Below are 19,779 nucleotides of genomic sequence, written 5' to 3'. Positions count from 1 at the left end.
GCGCTGTATTGGCGAGACCTCAGGTTACAATAACGAGGATCGCATAATTTGTGTGTGCATAGTAGACCGATAATCGCACTGCATTGTGTCTGTACGTTAGGTCACGAAGGCGGCGTTGTGCCCTCGTAACAGGTATTTCGATGCGTTTCGAACTCAGTGGCATTTGTTGCATACGAGCAGGCTTCTCAACAACAACTCAAACGTGGACGTTTTGAGATTTTGTCGTGACGTGGTTCTCAGCTGTTAATTCTGAGGGCCTGTAGCTTCGCAGGCTCTGCTTCCAGAAGTTGCACCCACGATCCTCTACGGGCTTATCTCGGCTGTCAATTTTACCCTCGGTTGGCGAAATGAGAGCCCGCAAGATCTTTTCTGTTCTGCATCTCCTGCCAGCCTATCTCACTTTCATACGGACGCCACTTACACCTGTGTTACAGGGTCTAACGCTGGTTGTCATTGCCATGCCACAAAAAGCTGCAACTGAGGTCGAAAACGAAGAGTCGGGGGCACCACCACTGTTTGTTCAAGAGCGGAATACCTTCTTTCCTACGGCATCAATGCTGGTCCCGCCTCGCCGGGCAGAGCAACTGCAGACGCCCAGCTCCATCCGAAGCTCTCCACTGGCGTACTCTACGCATCATTTGACTGGAAAGGCGGCCGACCAGCACCAAAAACAGTTATTGATGCCGCGCTCATCGGAGCTAGGTGGCCATGCACAACAGGTGCGGAGCTCCAACGTTGCTCCCACGGCCCTGGGACCTGATGCTAGGTATCTGAACCACTCGGACCATGGTGACGGGCAGGTTCCTTCCTCTGAAGGGCAAGACGAATTGGATGGACGAGATAGAGGGGCGCACTATGGGCAGCACGTTCAAGAGCAATTGGGGTCACCCACGCAAGGTCTTACAGCTGACCAGCCGGAGACAAAAGGCATTGGAACGGACGCAGTCCGAAAGCAGCTCGCACGTGCAAATCAACTGAAGCAGCTTCAGAGCGCATTAAAGCAAATTGAAGCTCTTCCAGTGAGCCAAGGCCATAGTAACCTTTCCCCTCAACGCAGGGAGATGTTTCTTGATTCCCTCAGAGAAAAGGAATCTAATAACACCGCGAGTGTGTATTCGCCGGAGGACTCTAGGCCTGTCGAAGCGAAGGTCAAGGGGACGAGTTTGCGGGCATATCACATGCAAAATCTCACCGACTTTCAGCAGCCCCCGATCCATCCTTCAAGCACTGCTACATCAGTGGGTTCCCTTCCGTTTATTTTGCCTCTGTATAACTCAAGTTTTTCCGCCGATACTCCCTATATGAACACCAGTCAACTCCTACCGACGAACCCATCTCCACTTCCGGCCCTCACAAACTACTATTCCAACCTAGGCAACGTGACAAACCTTTTCCCGTTGATTCGCAACGTAACCTCCCCAATCAACGAGACAATCGGTGTCGATACGGTCACAGAGTTCCTTCAGTCGGTTTTAGATGAGGAGACAAGAAACAAGATTGTTGCTGCCACGCCACCCAGGGTTTTCGGCAGACTGCAGGAGTTGTTCTGGGGTACAGCTGTTCGTTCCTGGAGGTTGTGGGTTGACGGATGGCGGGACTTCAAAGAAAACCCTCCACAGGGATGGGGTTGGAAGCGCGAGGAGGCTGAAGGGTATCAGAGGATCTATAACGAATTGGCATCGTGGGTATACGATGCGCCCTTTTCCGTGTATGATGTAATCTTTAACACAACAGTTCTCTACTCCTTCCCAATTTTGGCTGTTCGCGGCGAAGCCATCGCGCGCAGAGATGAAGTGCTAAGTCGTGATATGGAGAAGCAAGCGATATTTTACGCGCCTATTTTCTACTCGTCACGGAGCATTAGGGAGGTAAGCATTGGGAAAAAGCCAGAGTAACTTCTGCATTCCAGCCTGCTCTCACCAAAAACGCGCACCGGCTTGGGGTACTGCACCTCTCAGGGTAACGTGGAACCTTGGGAGGCTCGCACCGAGGTCGATGACGGCATGCGACAGCCTCTTCGGTTAGTCAGCAATGCCCGCTTTCCTTCCGATGTCGCGCTGTGTAGTACTGAACAACCTGTGCACTGCTTCCACTAGCTATGTGCTCACCCTCCTGTGGCGCCCTTGGATTCGCAGCACATCGACTACTTCAAGGAGTTGCTCTTCAGCCGGATCGACTCTGCGATTCAGCCCGTGACGACAGTAACCCAAATTGGACGACAGTTTGTCGCGAACAGTCAAAATGCAGGAAACCTTGCGTACGGGTTACTTCAAGTCTGCGCATTGAACCCGGAGTGCTGTAGGGCGCCGGCCCGTTGCTACCCAATTGTTGAGGAGAACCGTTTCAAGAACATAAATCTTAAAACCGGAATTGCAGGCATATGAGTGAGAGGCCGGGTACCGAGACCGCCGTTCGAAGACCGACGGCGTTTGCCTCCTGCCACCTATTTCGTGCAAAACGACATCTTGGAAAGGTACAAGTCCTACAGCTAATGGTGACCCGAGTTCCACATCTCAGGAAAATGGACGCCATGCAGGCTACAGCTATGCGGTTCGCATCGGTAATTGCGCAGGGCGCGCTGGCGACACTGCAAACTCTGGGGTGTCTTGCGATTGCAACGTGGACGGCTCAGACTTTCCCCGCTGTTCCTCTTGAGCGAGGGGATGGGGCCGCCTCAGGCGGAAAATTTCCCAGAGATGGCCTATTTTACTTTACCCCGTTTACCCGTGCAACTGGCCCCCGGGCGTGGCAGATGTCGCTGGTGCACACCACGGATGTTGGCAATTGAGGGAGCATGGTGCACTTGCGGTTTTCCCGTCCCCGTTATTCGATGAACCTACAATGAAATTTGTGGCCATGATTCATATCTCATGCCGTCGGCTCTACAACGTTTGTTTCGGCTAGGAACAGAGCGGGAGTATCGATAATTACATGCAGAGCGGTTGTGTAGTCACTCCCTCCCGTGGCTTCGCGTGCTTTCTAGCGTTGCTCGTCGCTGTGGTGTCTGCGGGTCGCAACTCACGATCCTGCCCCGTGTTCTGAATTTTCGTCTCTCGACAAACACTCGAGAGCAAACGAGAAACAAGCCCTCCGAAGATACTTGCTTTTTTCTTGGATCCACGCGTATGGGAAAAGGTTTAAGCCTTTGACTTTCCATGCACGTATTGCCGAGTAAAACAGCCACACCCACACGCATTTTCCGCGTTTGTTCTGCGCGCCTGCCGAGAAGCCAGACACAACAGATTCCGCAGTGCCCGGCTGTGGTTACTATTGAGTCAGTTACTTAACCCTCGTCCGTCGATTTTCTGAGGTGGATCGACTGATATCCTTTGCGGCCGAAAAGCCACTGAGAGACTGGACGGACACGCGGTGTTTTCGAGCGGACAGCCAACCGTTGCCGCTGCGCGCGCCTAACTTTACGATGCGTTCTTTATGAATTACCCTCGTCATTTTGCGTACTTGCACTCCTCTTTAGCGTTGAACATTTAGCTAGAAGTTCATTTGGTGAGCTATTGAACCTCTGTTACGGTCCCGTCCCCGCTTCCGTGCAACTGCCGAAGCGTCGCTGCATTGCGGTGTTGGGCGTCGCAGGCGTTCGCTGTTCTGCGTACCTTCCGTTTTCGTCGCTGCATCTCACTGCAAATCTTTCCTTGTGGGCATGATGGACACAAAGTCTGAGCGTTCAGTGGCCACGGGCGTCGGCCCCGTACCGACCGGGCGGACTTCTTCTTTTTATGACCCCGAGATCGGAGGAGCTGCGAGGACGGCACAAGAAGAGATAGACGAGAAGATTTTCACCAAGGAGATTCGGCAAGGGTTCATACGGTAGGTTCTCATCCCTATTCTCAAGGGACTTTCAGGAGAAGGGGTTTTGGGGCGCGCCGTTGGCGGTGTAGAATCCTGTAGCGGTGTTCAACTTTGCATGCTGTGTCTGACCGCACGCCGGGCGCTCTCTCAGTTTCAAGAAGTATGCAGCCCATCAGCTGGTTGGGCTCTGTTCAAGGCGGAGCCCGTAGTCACTCGTCACACATTAGAGTTTATGCCACGCAGGCGTGGCTTCAGCTGTGGAGATGCAGCCGCGTGCTCGACGAGCTGCGCCCGCCATCGCCTCGGGCAGGCGTTTCGTGTATGTTGAGACGTGTATTTCTGTGTGTCCCCTGGCGCAGCTGCACGAGTATGCCATCTTGTAAGGGGAGAGCGCCACTGGGAGGGCACTCTGTGGGAGAGGCGCAGCTTGTCGAACCACGGACTGTCGTTGTGTCTCGAGCGTTCCAGCATGGAATCCCCCTTTCCCACTGAATCACCCGGCCCTTCGATGGCTGTGCTTCATTCCCGTGACGTGACTGTCTCTTGGTGTTTCCAGAAAAGTCTATGGGATTATCGCGATGCAGCTGATCGCTACGGCCGGCGTCACCGCGCTCTTCCTGTTCGTCAAACCCGTTCAGGCGTGGTTTCTGCTCCATGGCCAGCCTGTCATGATCGCTGCTTCGGGTGAGTGCTGACGATAAATGCGTAGCCCCACGATTACCGCCACACTATTCTCTGCGAGTTGCGTGGTTTCGGATCTAGTATGCGCGAAACAAGCTGGTTTCAGTCTGCGGGCTGCGGCAGACGCAGGGGGCAGAGGCTTGGAGCTCGCGTCTATTTGGCGGTTTCGCGATCTCGCCCAAACGTGTTGGAATCCAGTTCTTTTTAGCCCGTCCTCACACCTCAGCGCCTGCTTTGCTCTCGGGAGGGTAGCGGGTCGCGTTTCCATTGAAGATCGACCTACCCCCAGAGAGGGACCGCCGCAGATTCGAGGACTCTGCAGGCCACCAGTCGGCGCCTGGAGCCCGGATTGTTACCTTTTCCTTCGTTCCAAAGTGCCTATTGTCCGTGTGGGTCGGCCGTTTCAGCCCCGGCAGTGCCTCATGTCTCTTGCGTTGTTTGTTTTACACGGTTATCTGAGCTCTCTGCACTTCGCTGCAGTCACTGTCGTCGGGCGCGCGCCCTTCTGAAGCCGCGTCGTCTCGAGGGAGGGTAAACTGAAGCGTTTCTTGTGCGCGCTTGTGTCTGCCTGTGTTGCAGTTCTGCTTCTTGTCACTTCGATTCCGCTGGTGTGTTGCGAATCCGCATCCCGCCGATTTCCAGTCAACTACTTGCTGCTGTTTGTCTTCACGGTGGCGGAGTCAGTCCTCGTCGGCGCGATAACGTCGCACTACAGCGAGAAGACGGTGTTGATTGCGGTAGCTGGCACTGCGGCGATCACTATCGGCTTGTCGCTCTTTGCGTGCCAAGTGAAGTATGACTTCACGTCCTGGGTCGGCATTCTCTTCATCCTCATGCTGAATCTGATGATCTTCGGGTTGTTCTGCTTCATCCTTCCTAAGTGGGCACAGATCCTGTATTCCAGCCTCGCCCTCCTTGTCTTCTCGATCTACCTAGTCGTCGACACGCAGCTCGTGATAGGCCGCGGGAAGCTGCGGCTGAGCGAAGACGACTACATCGTCGCCGCGCTCATGATCTACGTCGACATCATCACCATCTTTTTGCACCTTCTGCGCCTTGTGGCCGCGGCGACAGATAACAATTAACTTTAACCTTCTTTTGCCCTGTCGAGAAGAAACAAGAGACAGAGAGGCCACGGGGTCTGCTCGCGGCGCCAAAGAACGCAAGCGATGCTGCGTGCAGCATCGAAAGGCAGTTGTTGCGAGAGACAAGCGAAACGGCCACCGTCTCTTTACGTGTACAGGCATCCTCTCATCTGTTTTTCTCCACGAAGGCCGGGGTTGGTCCTACATGCAGGCGGCTGCTCGTTGACCGTGCTGTCTAAGTCGCGCGAATACGCCGCTGCAAGAAGGGTTGGGACGCGACGGCGGAAAGGCGGAAGAACGTTGGCGAGGCAAGGTCAGCGAGCTGCGATTTCGCGGCAAAGCGAAGGCTGCGAATGAAAGGAACTTTCCCCTGGGGACCCGCACGCAGAAACTGAGGTGTGGACACCGCGAATTTTCTTGCGAACCAGTTTAGGGTCTGGACGCAGACAGTCATGGAAAGAAAGGCAGCAGGCGCTTTCAAGCAGGACGAGGGGCGAGCGGGCGTCCGAGTTCCTCTTCATCGCAGAGGTCTTCTCGGTTCCGACTGTGGAGGGCTGCACCACTTACAGGGATGAGCTTGACGAGGAAGGAAATAACTTGTGACTTACCTGTATTATATGAGATTGCCCTTCGTGTCTTTAATCTGACGCACTGGTGGCAACTGCGGGCTTGCCTGCATTCCATGAAAGCTTTCTCGATTTTCGTCTTCTGCGGAGATTTTTGCTTCGAGTGTCTCGTAACTGCAGTGATCTGCCGTACGTACAGCGGCTTTTCGGCGGATTCTCGGTCGCCGCCAACGTCAGGCTAAAAAATAAAAATTCTAGCAACTTCATCCAGAACCGTGCCATGTAAACACAGCCCTCGTCTGAGTGTAGCGGTATAAAGATGTACAGGTTTGGGAATATTATGCCGAGTCAGTTCGCAGAGTTTAGTAATCTGGTTCGCGCCTCTTTGCCTAGGCGTCGAGGTGGAGGCGACCGCGACTTGCGTCGCACGAAAGGGAAGATGGAACGGTAGCTGTATCGAAAAGTATTCTGTGAACGCGCAGCAACGAACACGCCTGAGAATTGAAGCAAAAGCTTCTGGCGCTTGGCCTCTCCTGGCGTTTTACCTTTTGCCGCGTTTTTTACCCTGGAAAACGTCGACGAACGCACTCACGCGGGAAAATCCAGGTTTCACGAGGGAAGGTGGGCGGACCGTGGGTTGGACCTAACTTTCTCTTGCGCGGAGGGACGCAAAGGCAAACGAAGCGGAGTCGAACACAAGTGAGCCGATGGTATCTTGCAGAAACGAGCAAAGCGCTGTGTGCTTCCGTACAACGACGGTGCCGCGACAGACTGTCACCGCAGCCGATGATGAACCGTTCAGTGCAGCAGTGAGCGTCTGTCCTCCCCGCAAACTAACGTGAAGGGTCAATGACAACAATAGCGGCTGAAGGGAACAGTTACAAGCACGGGAAGAGCGAGGCGAATGGTGTGACGATCGACCTCGGAGCGCTGACTTACAGCCGGATGCGCCATAGCACAGCGAAGAAGTTGCCGCGACAGGTAGCAACTTGTAACACTCTTTTGTAGTATTCACTAAGCAGCTGCTCACGTCTCCCTGAAACGTTAAGTGTATGTCCGCAACGTCTGTCTCCTCGCTGACACGCGTGCCAGCCCGCCAATCGCGAACTCTATCATGGGGCGCGGCTCGCTGGTCCCTGGCTGGACTGAGTCATGCGAAATCTCCTCCCGATATGTGACAGGCTGGGACCTCGATCTGAATTTTCACCAAAACGTCTGCAGCTTCGTCTATAATGCAGCGCTGCCTCTTACGCCCCAGCCGCCCTACTGCGTACTAGTGAGAATTGACAAATGGAGGCGTTTCTCAGTTTGGCGGTCATGTCACAGCCATGATTGCGCAGTTAAGACGCGACACCTCGTCTTGATACACAACGAACTAGAAAACCAAACAAGGCAGGCGGCAAACACCGCAGAAACGAATGGGCGGAGAAGCCTTCCCGCTCCGATGCCGGCAGTGCGAACCGCTGTTGCACAGACTCTCCTCGCCACAGGTAGCTGCTCGCTTCTCTTCAAAAGACGACCGAGGAGACAGACTCGAATAGAGGAGCGGGAACGAAGCGTGGACAAAGGCCCCGCCCAGCCCATAAGTGAGAGGTGAGAAGCGAAACAGGCAAAAACGCAAGGGGGTGGGGGGCGGGAGGGGGAAGCATGGGGCGGGACTAGGCATCGCGCGGCATCAGTCACCAGCCAGCGTCTTGTCGTTCGCCTACGACGAGACCTGTCGCGTCGTTAGGGCTCCGGGATCGCGAACGCGCCTTACCGTCCGCGACCCGAGAACCCGCCTCGCCCCCCGCGGCCCCGGCTGAAGCCCCCCACCACGCCCCGGTCTGCGCCGCCTCGTCCTCGCCCGCCAGAGAAGCCGCCCCTGCCCGAATCGGCTCCTCTGCCTCTGTCCGCGCCCCGACCTCTGCCGCTGCCTCGTCCTCTGTCTCCGTCGCGTCCTCGCCGGCTGGAGACGTGGTTCGGATTTCGGCTGCCGTCGAAGTCCCCTCCATTTCCTCGCCCGCCACTTGCGTCGGACCTCAGCGCCGCGAGGGCGTCTTGCAGAGGCGGTAGGTCCTCGACTTCTTTGATGGTGAAGGAGAAGCCTGAACCATACCGGTGGCCTCTGCTGCTGCTTGTGTCCTCACCGTCCTCACCCTCCTCGTCGCCTTCGCCGTCGGTCTTCCGCCTTCGCTTTCCTTCCGAGGCGGCCAGCGGCTTGAGGATCTCCGCGTTGAACGCATCGAGGTCCTCCTCTTGGACATCAAAGACAGCCCCTTTGGCGTCCTCGCACAGGGTCATGCACTGAATCCTCTCAATCAGGTCGTGCTGCTGGCGGCTCTTGTACGCCTCTTTCAAGGCCCTCCAGAGGTACCCGCAGCCGCGCAGCGGCTCGCGCATTCGCTTCATCTCCATGTGGAACGTCTTGAAGGCACTGCGCCCGTTCAGACACGACAGAATGTGCGACGTGCCAGCCTTCTTCGCCCCAGCCTCCGCCTCGTCGTCTGACGCGTCCTTCTCGCTCTTTTTCTCGCCGCCGTGGCCGCGATTCTGCTCGGCGATGTGCAGGAGCTCCTTCAGGCAGCGCTTGACAGCCTCCTCCGGGGCGAACGTGTCGAGGAGGCGCTTCACGGCCTTCTGGAGTTGCTTCTCGCTCTCGCGGCCGCTCTCCGACGTGCCCTCCTCCTCGTCCTGCGGCTCCTCAAGCTTCTCAACGTGCTGCAGAAGCAGCTGGCGGTAGATGGTCCGCGGCTGCGGCGTGCCCACGCGCCGAAAGAGGAACCCGCCGTCGCGCTCGATGCGCCGCAAGAAGGGCACGTCCGACAGCTTGGCTAGCGTGATGCAGATGCCCTTTCTGCCGGCGCGCCCCGTTCGCCCCGCGCGATGGACGTATGTGTCGACGTCTCTCGGCGGCGAGATCTGGATGACCAGCGAGAGGTCGTCTACGTGCAGCCCGCGCGCGGCGACGTCGGTCGCCACGAGGCAGGCGAACTTGCCCTTTTTGAAGGCGTTCAGCGTCGCTTCGCGCTGGTTCTGGGGGATATCCCCATGCAACGGCGCGCACAGGTGTCGAATCGAGGAGGCCACCGCAATCGAGTTCACTTCTTGCTTCGTCTCGGCGAAGATGATGACCGACGACGCCTTCCCGGGGGGCCTGTAGAGCGAGAGAAGATCGCCCAGGACCTGCGTGCGCGACTGCCAAGCGCAGAAAAGCACGAGGTGCTCAATGGAGCTCTTTTGCTTTTTCGCTTCGGCGGCGTCTGCTGCGGACGCCGCCTTCGCCTGCTTCTCCTGCAGCTTCACGACGTCCACGATGACGCGGTCGCTGCGCATGAAGCGGTCTGCGAGGCTCACCGCCCACTTCGGCAACGTCGCAGTGAAGAGCAGCATCTGCACCGCCGCCTCGGCGTCCTTCGCGGTCTCTTCGCGCTCCTTGTTCGCCCACTGGAGAATCTCCTCGACGTCTTCGCGGAACCCCATTTCCAGCATGCGGTCGGCCTCGTCCAGCACGACAGCTTCCAGCGCCTGGCCTTTGATTTCACCGCGATCCATGAAGTCTTTGAACCGCCCTGGGCACGCGACGATGACTGTCGCGCCCACGCGCAGCTTCTGCAGTTGCGGGTACTCTGACGCCCCGCCATACAAACAGACCGCGGAGAGGCGGCCGCCCAGAAGCGCCTCGAATTCTTCGTGAACTTGCTGCGCGAGCTCGCGCGTGGGAAGAAGCGCGACGACCCGCGGTTTCTCGCGCTTCCTGCTCTCCTTCGCCTTCTCGCTAGCCCCCGCCAGGCAGAGCCGCTCCACGAGAGGCAGCGCGAACGCAATCGTCTTGCCTGTGCCCGTCCGCGCGCGCCCGATGAAGTCACGACCCGCGAGCACGTGTCTGTAGGCCGCGACCTGAACGGGGAGGAGGCGCGTGATGCCGCGGCGCTGGAGGGACTTCAGTGACGTCTTGGACAAGTCAAAGTTGGACAGCGCAGCCTCGTCGTCGTCGGCTGCTGAAGGCGCTGCTGGTCGTTCTTCTTTCGCGCGCTTTGACTTCGAGACAGCCGAATAGGATGCGCTAGAGTCCACGTCCGCGGAGGTCTCCGCGGCCCTTCTTTTCTTCTTGGGCTGCGCGCCGTCAGACCTCTCCTCGACTCGATCTTTCTTCGGGGGAGGCGCGGGCGCCGCCTCCTCTGTGTCCTCGTACGCGCGCTTCTTCCCGCTGCGCGAAGAGGCTTCCTCCTCAGGCGAGGCCTTGGACTTCTTCGCCGCGTGCGGCCCCATTTTTCTTCTTCGGGAGTTTTTTTATGAAAACCCAAGCAGGGAAGGCGGAACGCGGAGGGAAGCCAGGAGCTGGCGGAAAGGGACTCGCGCGGGCAGCTGGCTCGCTGGAGGGAGAAGTCCCTTCGCCGCCCGCCGTGAGACTGCTCAGACTTGGAAATCCGCTCCTCACCGCGTACTGGGTGCCGCCTCGCAGGAGAAGAAGAGAGCGGAGCCGGACAACTTTGAAAATCTGGAAAACGCGAGACGGAGAAGCATGTGACGACTGCCCTCGCCCCCCCGCATGCGAGGTCTGCGGCGTGAAACTGTGGGGCGGCGCGCAGGAGCCTGTCCGGCTTGGTCTTGCCACACCTCGCCGTGTGGAGGAAAGGAAAACAGGCAAAAGAAAAGAAAATCGGAGAGAAGAGAAAGAGAAAAGCCCAGGCGACGCTGTGGAACCTCTCGTCCTCCAAGGGCCTGCTGCCCTGGGAGTCTTGCTCTTTTTGCGCGGATTTTCCCAGTCCCAGCTCGCGCGCGCGATCATCGACACACCAGTCGCTGAGGCCGCTCGCGCAGTCTTGCGCGAGCTCCCTCTCGCAGCCCGCGCAGAGGCACATTCCGCAGCGTCGTTTGTGCTGTTTTCCCTGCCTTGTCTTGATTGCTTTGCAGCATGGAAAGCGGGTTTTCCGAGTTCCTTCGCCGCTGCAGACATGTTTGGTGAGTCGCGTGGCGCCTGGCGGCTCCGCTCCGCGTGTCCAGGAGCTCGCGCATGCGTCGAGACACCGAACGAATCGACGCCGTGAGCTGCGAAAAGCACCTTACGCAGCATCTCGCAGAGACAAACGCCTCCCGGCACAAGAATCATAAAGCGCCAGGGCGTCTCCACTGCCATACATACGACTACAGTTGGCGCAACGTGTTTTCTGTGGGGGGTTAGCGCTGCGGACATCTCGAAAAGAATAAGGCTTCTCAGTCTCCAGTCAAGCACGTCCTCCGCCGGAGTGGTGTCTCCTGTGGTTTTGCATGCCCCCAGGAGAGTCCGCGACTGCCAGAGTGTCTGCCGCGTTGCATTCGACTGGCGTGAAAGTCTTCATTTCTCTCTTCTCTTTCTTCAGTCTGTGCTGTTTCCCGCGTCGCCTTGCTCCGAAGAGGCCTGTCTCCATCTTCACGTTGACCTCCAGTGGTTCAGAACGGCGGACGCGCTGAAGAGAGAAACAGGACCGCTCTTCTTCGAGGTCTCTTGTCGGTGTCTCCTCCATTGTCCGTGACTGTCTCGGCAGGCCGCTTCTTCCGCTTGTTTGAGCTTATCTGCAGCCTTGCGCGCTGCTGCGTCGTTTTGTCCTCCCCTCGTCGTCCTCCGCTCGCTCTGCTGAGCGCCGTGGAGCCGTTCCCCTCTCTTCTCTGACGTGTCTTTCGTCTGCCTCTGCGCGTCTGCCTTGTCAGTTCTGCGTCGTTCGTCGTTTTCCCCGCCCGCCGCCTTGTCCCCCCGTTCTGACCTCCGGGAATCTTCTTCGCGGCTTTCGCCTTCTTCTGTTCTGGGCTTCCGCCGTTGTTGTCTGCTGGGTCTGCGTTCCTTTTCCACTCTGCCTGCTCCCTGTCCCTCTTCACGACTCGGTCTTATCCTTCGCGGTCGGCTCTGCTTCAGTTCGTTGCTCGAGGCCGTAGGCGGAGACTCGCGTTCGCTCCTCTCCTTCTTTTCCGCTGTCTTTCTTGCTTCGCCTCGTCTTCCTCCCCTCGAAGAACTGCAGCCTGATCTCGCCGCGCCGTCTCTCTCGATGGCGACCCGCAGCGACAGCGGTGACACCGACGCCCCGGAGTTCGCGCCTCCGTGCACTGCGCCGGCGTCTCCGTGGGGCGCCTCCGAGACTGCTCCCGTCCTGTCTCATACGGAGACAGCTTCGTCCGCAACCCGGCACAACTGGAACCTCTACTCGTCGCCGCCAGTTCTATCTCCTTCCGCGTTCGCCGCGACTAACCAGCTTCACGCGCCCCCCGGCCTCCGCTCCCCTCGGCGCCCGCGCGGGCGCAGCAATCGAATGGCGAAAACCCCGGCGCATGCCTGCGCCGCGGACGCATCGAGTAGTCCGCGACGCGCAGAGGAAAGCGAGTCCTGGAGGGCAGAGGAGCAAGCGTCCTCGCCGGCGCGTGCGCTGGCAGCTGCCGTCTCGTCACCGCCTCCGCGCGCGAGCTCTGCGGAGAATTCGAGTGAAGGGTCACTGGCGCACGCGCCTTGGAGTCTCGAAGGTGGAGAGGGAAGGAACGTGTTGACGTGGCGGAAGAAAAAAAGCGCAGACGAGGCCGGGGGCGGCGGGCGAGGAAACCGGAGCGAGGGGGAGACGGATGACGAGAGAGCGCAAGCGAAGTCAGCAAGGAAAGAACGAAATTTCTTCTTCCGCATCCTCGATCGCCCAGGCGAAGAGCCTCTTCATGTCAACGTCTACCTCATGTACGTCTCTCTCCTAGCGCTTTTCAGGAACGGGCGCGCGCGGTTCATCGGCGTGCGTTTCAGTCTCGCGCCTTGCTTTCGGGACTCTACCCTGTTTCTAACCTTTGCAATGGATACATGCATCTAGGCGGATTTCCCATTTTTCCACAGATGCGCGGTCTCACTGCGGGGATTGATGCCTGTCGTCGTGCCTGGAGTCTAGTGGGTTCGTAGAGCTGATCTTCATGTGTTGGGTCATGCAAAAAACGTCGAAGTCACTCGGTTCTGTCGATGCCAGGGCATCGATGTGAGCTGCTCTTCTCCATAGTCGCGCTGCATCAAAGTGGTATGCAGAGGGATTCTTGAACTGCTAGACACAAGGAGTCCTGAAGTCAGGTTCGGCGTGTGTCCCTCATTCGCAGGGACGGGCGCCGCCTGTGTTGGCTCTGACTCGGGCACGCGCGAAAGAACTCCGCGCGCCTCGCAGATAATCTCTGCTTCTGTGGATTCACGCGCTCTAGAAGACGTGCACGTATGTCGGGGCGGGCGTTTCCCGCTGGCGCGCAACTCGTCGCGCCTTGTTTCGCGCTGATAGTTCCTTTTTCCGCTTCTTGGATTGCAGATAACTCTTACGTCCAGCTGCACGCTTGGGGGGATCGTCTAGGCAGGGGGTGATCGTTCTGGCGGCCCTAGTGTTTCGCACGAGTGCTTGCATGCGTGCGTGTCTGCCTCAGGCTGTATTTCCGCATTGTGAATGCGGTGGCGTACGCAGCGCGATCGGCTGCAATTTTCGATGCCTACCTTCATCTGCGATTCGGCGGCAACCGAGCTGTAAGCACTCTGGGAGAAGCGCGAGGGCAATGAGAAAAAGAGGAAAAAAGAGAAGCGGAAGCCCGCCAGAGCATTGACCCTGCTTGAACCCTCGTGGATATGCGCGCGGCGTTCACTCCTCGGTGTGGGCTGACGTCGTGAGAGTTGGCGTTTCCAGTCAAGCCCCTGATATTTCGTTGATCTCCTTGTCACATAAGGACTGGCAGTCCGCTGTTTCGTAGGAGGACGCTTCTAACCCTGCATTAGGTGCTAAAGAGGACCTGCTGTTGCGGGTATGAGTTCACATGTGCTCAAGCGCGGACTCGCAATTCCGCCACATGGCGAGGTATGCTGGAGATGATGACCGGGCTCGCGTTTCTGTGTCTGACTACCGGTTTCGCTGTCGGCTTTCCACTCGCCTGTCGCAGATTGGAACGCTCGCGTCGTTCAGCGGCCTCGTGACGATTGTTGTCGCGCCCTTCGCGGGCATCGTGGCTGACCGCTTCAAGGCGCGACGAAGCTCCTTTCTCCGATGCGCCGCGCTCTTCGGCTTCGCGTGTATCTGTAAGGAAGATTTGCTGCTCTCCTCACGCTTGAAGAGGTCTTCAGTCGAGCCCGCGCATGCTAGCGAAACAACGGGAACAGCAGCGAGTGCGCCGCGCGAGCTATCGCGGAGGGGCAGAGGGCCGCAGCATTTTCCGTCCGTCCGTCCCCCCCGGCGCGGCTTCCATGCGTCGACGTGGAGGGTAGTCTCGTCGCGGCGTGGGCTCGCCACTCGCGCCAGCGCGGAGGCACTTGTCTCGTTTTTCGCGTGTCTTTGTCTGCGCAGACGTCAACTGGTGGGCAGTGAGCGACGACAACTTTTCGCTCTTCGTCCTCTCCACGTTCATGTGGAAGGGCTGGTACGAGTTCGTCACAGTCTGCACGGAGTCGCTTTTCAACGACTGCATCCCCGCCGGTGAGCCAGAGGTTCCGCGCGGCGAGAGGCGTGCACGAACGTGCTACGGGGGTAACCGATACGCTGCCGAGGCGGAGGTGGTGCCTTCAGGCGGCGCCGAACGTAAACCCTAAACCCTAGAGCGGAAAACGTGGCGCCGCGTTTGCAAGACGCAAGCGGCGGAGCCAAGAAGGCATCGCGCTTCCGAGTAGTCGGAAGAGGGTGGGCACACAGGGGGCGATGAGGCGAGAAAATATCGAAACCGACGCGCGTCCTGTCTCATGAGGTGCTTCTGGTCTCTTCACAGGAAGACGGAGCGAGTTGTACGTAGTCCGGCGCATCGTCACCACCCTGGCCAACGGCGTTGGACCTCTCTTTTCCTTCGCCGTCTTCGTACTCGAAGGCAACTCGTGGAGTCTCCCGGTTCTCCATACAGTATTGCACGTCGGTATTATTCTCTCGCTTCCCCAGGTTCGTCGGCGGCGAGCACCTCTTTCTCGCGTTCACATGTTCCGTGCCACGCGCGGCCGTTTTCTGGGTACGGCACGTGAGAGCGTCCTTTTGCGCGTGATGAGCTTGTGCGTCTGCGCAGAACTGTTGTTTGCTTTCGACAGCGGTCTCGTCTGTGTTCTCGGCCCTTGAAGTTCTTTTCAGTCTGTGAACCTCTTCACAAAACGTGCATGTGTGCCTTCCCCGTCTGCCGGGTCGCGACAGGTTTGACCTCTCGTCTTCGTGCGGAAGGCTACAGGTGGAAATCTTTTAATCTAACTAGTCGTCCCCCACGTGTCCCTGCCATCATAGTGTTTGCTTGTTCGTTTCTTCGCCTTCAGACATTCCTGCTGTGGGTTTGGAGAGACGTGCCCGTGCCGCTCGCAGGCCGCGCGCGGAGCGTCGCGGTGTCGGCGGAAAAGCCCCGCGAGGAACCTGAGAAGACGCGCGCGCAGACTGGAGACGATGAAGCACGGATCGGCTTAATTGAGTCCGCAGACGCCCAACTCGAGGCGCGACCAGACGACAGCCTGCTGAGCAAACCGGCAGCGCGCGCGGAGGATGCTGTCCGCCGGGCAGCAGTCCCGTGGCTCGTCTTCGTTTCGCACTGTGTGACCTTCTGCGGGGCTGGTGAGTGGAGACCCCAGGGAGCCGAAAGCAGCGGACAGACACAAAGCCACGGGTTGCACGCTGAGGTGACCTCAGCAAGCAAACGGTGTCCCATGTTGTATGTGTACGAGTTCGCTCGGGGAGTAGGCAGACGTCGGGAAGAGAACTCATCCTTCGTGCAGTGGTGGAGGCCGCTGCGTGACTGTGATCCGCCGGCGAAATGCGGAAAGAAATTGTCTATTTGTGTTCTTCCCTCTGCATGCGAGCTGTGCTGCGCTCCGCCGGCTTGTGTCAGCTGTTGTTTGACAACGTGCGTGCGCACTCAGTCCTCAGCCGTTACGGGATCTCTGCTGGCACCTTATGAATCTTCACTGGAGTGTGCCCAGCCTGTCTCCATCATCTCTGCTGCGCCTTGTCATCTCCATCGCGGCTCTCCTCGCACGTCTCTGAATTTTGTATCGAAACTAAAGCCCCTTTGCGGGCATCTCTCCCTGGCGCTCTCGGTCTCCTCAGCGCGCAGCGGCTTCAAAATATACCCCCCCCCCCCTCACACGGGAATGGAGGTGTTGAAGGGAATTCGTCTTTTGTTTCGAAGGCGGCTTTTCCATCCTGTGCGAATATGTTGTGTTTGCCTGTTTCGATATCTGCAGTAGATGCACGACTGAATGGGTTTGGTTGCTGTCGGTTTTGTGTTTCGTTTTGTGTCCTGACTCTTTGATGTGTGTTAGTGCCGTCGTCGTAGCAGCTGGTGTTCTCCACAGTGCTGTTTTTGACCTTCTCTCGCAGGCATGACGGTGAAGTATTTCCCTCTGTTCTTCAAGTCTGAGTACTACTTCCAACCCACGCAGACATGCATGCTCTCCTCTGTCTACACCCTCTTCATCGCCTTCTTCACTTACGGTAGGTCGGCGCGATCGGGTCTTCGAGAGCTGTCCTTGGGGATTCGCTCGAAACCTCGATGTGGCGTATTCGAAGTGACACCGCGCCGTTTCCGTTGATATCAGCCGTCGCGGACTTCGTCGCTCGCCTGTTGAGTCGCGTAATGCTGCCGTGTAGCACTGAATGCGTTTCGCAGTCATCAAAAAGGCAGGATTGGGGCTGGCAAACGGCGGACTTCAGCGCTCTTCCATCCCTCTGTTTTTCACACACGCGTCTATTTCCGTATTGCTCTGAGGCATGCAAACGCAGCGCCTGTCTTCGTTGTGAGCCGTCACCTTGCAGTCATTCAGCATTTCGCCGCGCTTCTTGGTCGGCCCCAGGCGTCTCTTCTTTTCACCGGCATGGGCATATGGTGAGTGCCCGCGCGCGTCAGGGGTAGACGCGCGGTAAGGCGAGAGTCGAGGAGTCAGCGGTGTTCAATTCAGTGCCCTGTGCAGTCATGCCGAGCCGTCGCATTCATATGTGTGGCCGCTTGTGCATGTTTGCGGTGTTTAAAAATGTCCGTTACCCATGGTATTTGCTTTGTATCCTTTATCTGCTTCGAATTGTAGTTCCTTCGATAGGGAATGTTCATTGCTGTTTCCCTTGAGTCGCCGGCACTCTCTCGGAGGCTGCCTCTCCCGAACGTGCTCGACGTTGCTTTTCTCTCTCAGACGCGAATGGGGCTACAAGAACAACGACACTGTCCGGCACTCATGCGTGCTCCGGTCTGTTGATGTCTTGCTTCTTTCAGCTGCCTCTTTCTCCTGTCCCAGCTTCAGTACCTGCCTCTCGTCATTATTGTCTACCTTCTCAGGTAACTGCTGAGTGTGCGGAGGGTGCGGTGTTTTCTAGTCACGCCTTTTGTAGGGAGCAGCGGATGGCACGTTGCTCATTTGTCCTGTCCCTTTATACATTGAGATAGACAAGGGCGACGGTCGCACTGGGTAGTCACATATTTAGACGTTCTTAGCGATGCAGCACCGCGTGGCTGGCGGAGGACGAGAGCAGACGCTGCACGTCCATGCTCGGCTGCATCTTCATGCCTCAGGGGCATCTTGGCTCAACTTCGATGTGCACGGGTGCGTCGCGGCGTATCACAAACACCGGTTCGACCGTAATCGTCGCCTCGAAATTAGTTTCACGTGGAGAATTCAACTTTGTTTCAGTTTCTGTGTGTTTTTGCATTACTTGCGTGTGTGCCGTCAGGGGCGCCTTGCAGAACGCGTCCACGCCTATCGACCGGTCGCTGCTGATGGACTTCATTGACTCAAAGCACGTGGGCAAGTGGAGCGCAATGCAGTCGATAGCGACGATGACTTGGTCGCTGTCGGCGTTCATTGGCGGGCTCATTGCGGACAAAGTTTCGTACCGGCAGACTTTCGTCATCACAGGTAGGTGACGAGAAACAAAGTCCGGTGACAGCACCGAGCGGAACAATCGCAGGATCGGCGACTTCTCACTGGAGCAGCCGCCCTCCCCCTCCCTCCCCCCCCGCCCATCCCCTCACCGCGGGACTCGTGGTGCAGCAAAGTTGTTTGTCACTGTCACTCGTCTTACGGTCACGAGGCTCTTTAACATGTCTAGAGTTCAGGTCGCAAAATGCCCTGGCAACACCAGCGCATGTGAGATTGACGGCAGACTTCTGGTCTCCCACCGGCGCCAGGGTCTTGAATGCGGTTCCCATCTGAAGTCACTATGAGGTTTTAAGCGGTCTCGCTACACAGACTACATGCGTTTCTCTCTCCCGTTTTTCCTCATAGGATGCGTCTACGTCCTCGCAGAGCTAATATACCTCCCTCTGCTTTGGCTGGTTCCCGCGCACCTGGACTTGGCGGGGGGCCCGCAGCTTACTCGAGATAAGGCAAACCATCACGAAAAATCCCAGAAAACGCTGCAGGCGGCGACGCATCAAAGTGATGCGTCTGATGGCGAACCGAATTGTCCGGCGTAGGCTCTTTCGGAAAGTGTGGTTCCGGCGTAAGACGCTGTTAAGATTCCACTAGGAATGACCACGTGAAGTAAAATGCACAGAACTCCGAGGGGAGGGGAGAAGGTGCCGCAGGCAATTTTGCAAAACAGATGCAGCAGAGATATTCGTTAAAGGATAACTGCGTAAGCAATCTAATTCTCAGCAAGTGTGGTGGTGAAGCGTAGCGACAGGCTGCTCAGCAAACTGCCAGCGCACTTTTTCGGGAAAAGCTTCTCTCAGCGATAGCACATGGTTAGAGAGAGACGATGAAAGAGGCAGTTGAAAGGGAAAAAAGATCGAGATACTTGGTGGCAACAGAGTTGTTTTTGGGGAAAGTGGGGCCCATCGCACAAGGGAAAACGGTGAACATACAAAAGCGATATGAGTGAAGCGCTGCGTGGAAAACACCGGAGCCTGTGCAAAATGTCTAGTCATTTGGCACCTGGGTTTCAACTCAAGCAGGAAGTACTCAGGGGCCTGGAGACGCAGTAGAACGCCCGATGTTAAGGATAAAGCGATTCTGTATCCTCTCGGAAAGAATAACTCTGCGACGGGTTCGAGTAATGGTGCAGCTCGGTGTCACGTCCCACTAGTTGTGAAACATATAACCCCACGTGAGTGACCGAAGGTTCAGCCGTGGCCTCGTCTGTGGGGTGTGTCTTAATGTTGCTGTCGTAGAGGTTCCACAAGACGGTATAAGAAGTCTCGTGTTTCGCTTTGCTGTCGCCGCTGGTGTGACCATTCTTCAAAGATGGCGCAGTTAGCAGTCGCGTGAATCCACTTTTCTTCCAGAATTAAGTTGTTGGTGTACGGTATACCGGTGAAGTTCGGGAATGGACTTTTTCTTGCTATATCAAAATTGAGTCTGATTGAATAACGACCCGTGGGGTCTGGCGAGCTAGCAGGGTGTGGAGCCTCATTGCTAGGGGATCGCTGACACGACGCGGAAGAAGTTTTTGGTCAACACAGAGGGGCAGACGGCCGCCTGAGGGCCAACTCCGCGGGGTTTATCAAGCGAGTGCCCAGATTCTAGGCAGATATGAATACTCAACTGGCAAGCACGGAGTGGTCTCCGCGTTCGGCGACCGTGGATTCACGACGAGTAGAAGCATCTGTAGCTTTCAATATGGAGGAGGCATCAGGCGGCTCCGGTTAAGGTGCGGCAGCTTGTCACTAACAGGGAGAGAACACCACAACTTGCAGCGCCTGCTCTCGCACGAAAAGTGTGAATTATGAAGAAGGGATATACACTA

General features: G+C 57.3%; 4 protein-coding genes across 4 annotated transcripts; 3 read left to right on the top strand and 1 right to left on the bottom strand.

The window, feature by feature from the left end:
• Positions 1–554: 554 nt before the first annotated feature.
• BESB_070440 (uncharacterized protein) lies at positions 555–2,384 on the top strand (the record flags this gene model as incomplete). The annotated part of the gene is made up of 2 exons (XM_029365417.1): positions 555–1,868; positions 2,136–2,384. 2 exons carry the CDS (start codon positions 555–557, stop codon positions 2,382–2,384), a joined length of 1,563 nt encoding a protein of 520 aa, XP_029217901.1.
• A 1,277-nt stretch (positions 2,385–3,661) lies between these two features.
• BESB_070430 (nmda receptor glutamate-binding chain) lies at positions 3,662–5,573 on the top strand (the record flags this gene model as incomplete). Its single annotated transcript, XM_029365416.1, has 3 exons — positions 3,662–3,825; positions 4,364–4,491; positions 5,068–5,573. The coding sequence occupies 3 exons, from the start codon at positions 3,662–3,664 to the stop codon at positions 5,571–5,573; spliced, it is 798 nt and encodes a 265-aa protein (XP_029217900.1).
• Positions 5,574–7,894: 2,321 nt separating this feature from the next.
• On the bottom strand, positions 7,895–10,390 carry BESB_070420 (DEAD/DEAH box helicase domain-containing protein; the record flags this gene model as incomplete). The annotated part of the gene is made up of 1 exon (XM_029365415.1): positions 7,895–10,390. The coding sequence occupies one exon, from the start codon at positions 10,388–10,390 to the stop codon at positions 7,895–7,897; it is 2,496 nt and encodes an 831-aa protein (XP_029217899.1).
• A 1,751-nt stretch (positions 10,391–12,141) lies between these two features.
• Positions 12,142–18,508, top strand: BESB_070410 (transporter, major facilitator family protein; the record flags this gene model as incomplete). The annotated part of the gene is made up of 11 exons (XM_029365414.1): positions 12,142–12,812; positions 13,526–13,622; positions 14,030–14,165; positions 14,431–14,559; positions 14,846–15,009; positions 15,369–15,657; positions 16,423–16,536; positions 16,858–16,927; positions 17,309–17,371; positions 17,764–17,948; positions 18,318–18,508. The coding sequence occupies 11 exons, from the start codon at positions 12,142–12,144 to the stop codon at positions 18,506–18,508; spliced, it is 2,109 nt and encodes a 702-aa protein (XP_029217898.1).
• Between the last annotated feature and the right edge of the window lie 1,271 nt (positions 18,509–19,779).

Source organism: Besnoitia besnoiti (assembly GCF_002563875.1).
Source record: "Besnoitia besnoiti strain Bb-Ger1 chromosome Unknown contig00007, whole genome shotgun sequence".
Classification (NCBI taxonomy): Eukaryota; Apicomplexa; class Conoidasida; order Eucoccidiorida; family Sarcocystidae; genus Besnoitia; species Besnoitia besnoiti.
This window is presented reverse-complemented; position numbering and strand designations above follow the sequence as displayed.